The 5,863-nt window shown below is 42.9% G+C and overlaps 1 protein-coding gene across 1 annotated transcript; it reads right to left on the bottom strand.

Moving 5' to 3' along the window:
- Positions 1 to 594: 594 nt before the first annotated feature.
- T265_15103 (hypothetical protein) lies at positions 595 to 4,738 on the bottom strand (the record flags this gene model as incomplete). The annotated part of the gene is given in 3 exon segments (XM_009176601.1): positions 595 to 750; positions 760 to 833; positions 4,684 to 4,738. Coding segments are annotated over 3 exon segments (285 nt in total), but the record flags the coding sequence as incomplete, so codon positions are not given.
- Between the last annotated feature and the right edge of the window lie 1,125 nt (positions 4,739 to 5,863).

The following is a 5,863-nucleotide window of genomic DNA, read 5'->3' as shown; positions in this document are numbered from 1 at the left end:
TCATCGGCTTCCAGTGCTCAGCGTTCTTGGTCTGTACCCAGTCTTTATAGTCCAAGGTAAGCAGAAATGTACACGGTTGTGATGAGAAACTATCGTTGTCTATACTTTCTGGTAATTATCCTGTTCTTTCCAACAGAAGTAGGGTCACTTGATGGTTTGCCTTCCATTGAGAAGTATCATCTACCCGGATGGTAGTAATGATTATGCAACTTGTCGGGGGACCCTGCATTGCTTCTTCACTACGCGCATAATTGGCAGCCTTTAGAGTGAAGGACAACAAACAGACGGATGCGCTTGGAGGAGGTAAACGTAAGGTGAGGGTATCTGAAATAATGCAAGGATATTATAGTACTATACGCTAGTGATGTTGGACGCTCCAATGACTGTCAATATTGGCTAGCGGTGGCACCGGTCAGCTGCAGATCAGACGGCGTGACATTCATTAGGAAATCCATCTTATTCGGGTACACTATCGGTGTTGGCTGTGGGTAAACCCACAAATCAGACAAAACTGGCGAACTAGTGAAGACAGTCCTAGATTAGCGAATATACACTCATTTGCAAACTAATTTGGTTCTTTCGAGAGACTCACCTGGAACCCAGCTGAATCTGTCTCAAGTAGAACATGAGGCTGACGGAAACCCGGGGACTGTGCCTACCTGATGCGCCCAAAGAAGGGCGAAACCGGTCGTGGGCTGTCGATGGATTTTCGGCAACCTTATGAGTAGTACATTGCAAAGATATACAGTCCTAGACTACTTTGCGTATGTAACAATAAAATAGTAAATGTGATGCGGGTTTTTGAGTGTTGAACGACACGAAATTTCTCGAGGCTGTAAGAAGTCATTTGAACACAATTGCCCAAGTTGCGGCCAAAAGAAATGCATATGTAAGTCTTTATGAAATGCACGTACGTGTTTGTGGGTATGAATCTCTCAGAGGAATATAGGGGAGAAATTTTGAGCTGTAAAATTTAAACCGCTTGCTACAGCATGTCTGATGCATAAGTTGGATATTCACCGTAATACGATAATCCTTCAGAGCTTTCAGAAGTCTTAGCGGCCATAGTGATCCACATCAAAGAGCTTATGGGTTCAGCGATGTCACGATAAACTAGAGCTTCCATATAATTCCCAATATTGAACACGATTCAGCATCATCTTCTGGCTTTATAACCGGGATCCCTAGGACCGTATTTGATAACGACATATCTAGTCGCCACAACCAAGGGATGGGAATACCAACGTCTTTCATAGCTTGTCAATTAATGACAGTTGAGCCCAGCTCGATGACAGGAATACTGCAATGAAAAGTCACTTCTGACTAATCCTGAAAGAAAAATGCACATCGATCAAAGTGATCCTTAACACCAAGGCTATAATGTCGATTGTAGAAAGCTGTACAAAGCATCGCGACTTTCACTGACAAAAACAAAGTACTGAACAATCCCGACGAGTACAATGAATTAATACGGAAACTTGCTACTGGTAAAGTAGAACGGAAAGTGTTTTGCTCACCTGAGCTGCTGACTACCAGAATCAGACTCGACTGTCCGTCGCATTTCATACTGATGGGTTGGCGCGTGAACTAATAAAAATTGACTACACATGACCAACTATGTCGCATTTACCTATCCGAGCACGAACTCATTTTGGCGCAAGAGTTGAAAGTACTGAAAATTTGTTGCATGATAGTATATGTCCGGGACTGTGTGAAGCGTATGGTCAAAGGTGGGACTCTATTTGAACTTGTTTTCACGGAGCATGGTTTGCGTAACATAATGCTAGACCTACCGGTGAAAGGAAGAAGGCCTTTGCTGCGGATTTATTTATTAGAAAACGCCAACTGAACAGTTATAGGCTATTGGACAGGGAAACAAAACTCTCGTATGCATCTTGTTAACAAAAACTGAATATCCATCTTCTCTTTGAACGCGTCTTCCTGAACCATCCTGGATACTCATTGACTTTTGCTGAAATACAAGTAAAAACTACAAAGCGACTCCACAATTCCCGCAATAGATATCCCTTTTCAAGGGACGCAAAGCGGATTTACGAGAAAACATACTACTCACATTCCTCCCAATCAGTAGTATCGCCTTTACACTGGTACCGTTATTAAGTACGTTTTGAGTACCTTGATAGTGACTGAAGATCTTACAGTCGTTTTCAGCAGAGGACTCGATTCTGTTGAAGCATCGAGTGAGTGATTCTTGCAATTGAACGATCCCGGGGTTGGCTTTGAAACTAGTCTCCGAAATTGTGGAGATCGGTGTGAGAATGCAGTTGTGAACTGAACTCTAAGTACTATGTTTATCTTGTCGCTACGTTTGGTGAACTATTTGTCATTTATCAACTTGAAAATTTTTTGGTTGCACATAGGCTAACAGCAGTTGGCCTTCCAACAAAACAGTCCATGAACAATACGAAGAACGGTATCGAAATAATTCATATTTTTCCTCTAGGTGGTCCATATACAGTAAGTACTCTTGCAGACAACAAAAGCACCAAATATGGACTACCGTCAAAGTTTTGTGGAAAGACACCAAAACCTCCCGGACCTGTAATACGCCTGAGTCTAGTAACTCCATTCCAGCGAAATGGTGGCGCAATCGCTCACTATAATGCCGGCCCGCAGAAATCCTTGTGATTGAGTGAATTAGGTGGTCTTAAGAACTCGGCCAGCTGGTATTCCATATGGCACGCATTGCCAAAAACACTCCATTACACACCGCTGCTTGGCTCTATTAAGCATGGGTCATTCGAAGAAAGTACACTATATATTCCGCTTAGATCCAGTTTTCGACTTCCATCAGAAGACTTTCATGTTTTTATGGATACGCGGGGCAATGAACGATATGTGACACACACCACAGTTTATGGACGGTATATGGACTGTAGTCCATGCTAAGGGCCATATATAAATAGAAAAGAATTCATATGTGCCGAATCAATACTTGATAGTGTAAAAGTTCGGCTTTGCCGGTCCGCTAGGCAAGGAGAGAGTGTGTACAGCGAATGACACAAGAACATCCAAAAGGCATGGTATTTTTCCACTGCTCTGACGTGATTTCTGAGTTTCGTAGTCAACAATGCTCCCAGAAAAGCGAATAGCTAAGGTAAACGTTCCTAAGACAATCATAGTATGTAGTCCGACTGAATGCAACAGGCTCCAGTATAACGTTTTTGCCTCTTTGTTCCAGCCCTTGGATGCTGGGAGGGCATTTATTCTTTGATTTTCACCTGCTTTCTGACTTCCACGTTTGTTGACGTCAGTTGATACGGTGCCGACGGAGACAATGCATAACCGTTTAACAATACACCATCTTTCAGTGGTCAATAAATCTTTTATTCGCCTATGACGTCAATGCGAAAATGCTTTGATGTCTGCTACCTGCTACACTGCACTTCTCAATCGAACATACACTGTGTCTATCTTGAGCAGAATCACACGGAAAGTGTTTTTCAGCGTCACATGTAGTAAAACAAACAAACAAGTATGTTGACCCAGTGTATACGTTCTGTTCTGATACAAACAGCAAAGCTGTAGGGGAGTGTACCAAACAGTTCAAGACCAGATTACGAAGATGACACGTAAAACATTTCGTTATCTTACGCATAGGAACAGTTTCATTCGTTTGGTTTGTTCGGGATTGGGAGAGTCCGATAGCTGTAGCTAGTTTTAGAAAACTTGGTATGGCATTTCTATTTGACAAGCGCTTGAACTTCTTTGAATCCCGTGAAACATTCCTGTTTACAGTAGGGTTACTGAATAAATTTCATTGCTAAGCGTACCACATAGTGCATGTTGCAAGTTGTTTGAAGGACATTTCGTATAACCAGTCAGAATTACCATATTGGTGATCCTCCAATAGCTTCCTCACCAAAGATACCAAACTTTTGAAATTATGTGACATGAGTGAGGAACATCGAAATAAGACAACCAGCAAAGCAAGTTTGAAGCGTCAAATATTAAATGCGATTTCTAGAGCGGGAAATACCGGGTTCTATATCCAAGGTGAGGTAGAATGAAAGTACTTGTGTAAAACCGTACTCAGTCATGGATATTGCATGCCAAAAATCAATAAAATATTCCTCTTGACACAGAATTCTGTTTGATTGGTGTTCAGTCCAACGAACCAATCAGTTTCACTGCAAAAGTTTCATCGTCAAGCCTACACCGATATCATCATCCCGACTTGTGGTCAGACATTTGCAGTTCAGTTGGTGAACAGATAAACAACTAAGCATCGTACCCAAGCTGCCTGTATTCCAGACTATCGGCAACAAATTTCCGTACTAGAAAGACACCTCTTATCGAAGAAACGCGAGATTTAATGGGTATAATGAATGTTTCTATATCAGGTAAAAAAATACTGTTTTTTTCTCTGTAGACCCTAAAGACAGCCCGGACTTCCTGATTTTCTCTTAGTGTATGGTTCTACCACTTGTCCGAAATACCACAAATTTTCACTCAACCTGAAGGTTTCACCACTTACTGTTCAACATCAGAGCGAAGCTGATCACCGAAACAAGTCATAAATGACCCAATTCATTGACTGAAATACGTAACTGAAAGTTGTTTGGTCCTATGTAGTTACATAGGTAGTTAATCGTTCCAGTTAAGGGGATGGTAGTGAACAGTGAAAGTTGTTTGGTCCTTTGTAGTTACAGAGGTAGTTACTCGTTCCAGTTAAGGGGACGTTAGTGAACAGTGAAGTCACGTCCAATGAGCACATGAACGAATCATTCAGTTCTAGGTCCTTTACTCAGTCCACGAATTGAAATGTATCTCGCAAGCCGTATTTACACATGTGCCGCCGTATTGGTTCAAGTATTTTGACGAGCCATTGTGCGATTTGGTGATAGGGCGAGTTGTGCATGTCTAGGAATGGCCTCAGCGGGCAGTTGGGTTTGTAGATTTTTGGCAAACCATATAGGCGAGGCGTTGTTGACTCTGCGGTTTTGACTTTCTCGTAGGTTGTCTTGGAGACCAATTCATTTGCCTTAGGGTTTCAGACATGTCACCAGTTGTTACTGTATTACGAGCGTTTTATCTTCATCGTTGGCTGTCTGACTGTCTTGGTTGTGTCAGTCAGAATGTCCGTCATTTTTCGTATATAGTCAATTTTGTTCATCACGACTATTCCGTTCCTTTTGTCACCAACGTCCTGAGACTCAACGGATTCCCCGACAAGTTTATTACAAAGCATTTGAACAGGGAAGAAGCCATCACCATCACAGTCGCAGTTGGAAGAAGACCAGTTTACATTAGCCTCCCGTTTACTAGAGATATACCGGCCGACCTACTGAACAGAAGACTTTCTACCAGTCTGAACAAAGTTTTCCCGGCCGCAACACTACGAACCTGGTGCACCAGCAATCGTTTGTGCCCGTTTAATCTCAAGGATAGAGTACCTGTCCACGCCCAAAATATGTTAGTTTACTCNTCTTGCTGCTGTGCAGCGGAATACATCGGACGCACGACTAGGCAACTCGGCCAAAGAATGAAGGAACACAATCCACCCTGGCTAGCTTCTTGAACTAGGAGGACAATGACCAGTTCTGTGGCACAGCACTTAGCTGACACTGCACACAACGTGATAACCAGCCAAAGCTTCCGCGTTGTTTACAAGGCACCGACTAATCAACCCAGATCAGCCCAGCAACGCACAATTACGGTGGTTGAAGCTAACGCCATACGACATCGCGACCCGATCCTTTGTCGAAAAAAAACGCTTTGTTTGTGTGTTGTACTCACCATGGTCCGACTCACCTCCCCTCACACATGCACCCTGTGTTGAACACACAACTACAGCACCTCCCGCGCTGACAAGCTCAAGTCATCCTATTGTTGACCTGAA

This window comes from Opisthorchis viverrini (genome assembly GCF_000715545.1).
Source record: "Opisthorchis viverrini unplaced genomic scaffold opera_v5_352, whole genome shotgun sequence".
Classification (NCBI taxonomy): domain Eukaryota; kingdom Metazoa; phylum Platyhelminthes; class Trematoda; order Opisthorchiida; family Opisthorchiidae; genus Opisthorchis; species Opisthorchis viverrini.
Note: the sequence above shows the minus strand (reverse complement) of the source record. Positions and strands in the feature narration are given on the sequence as shown.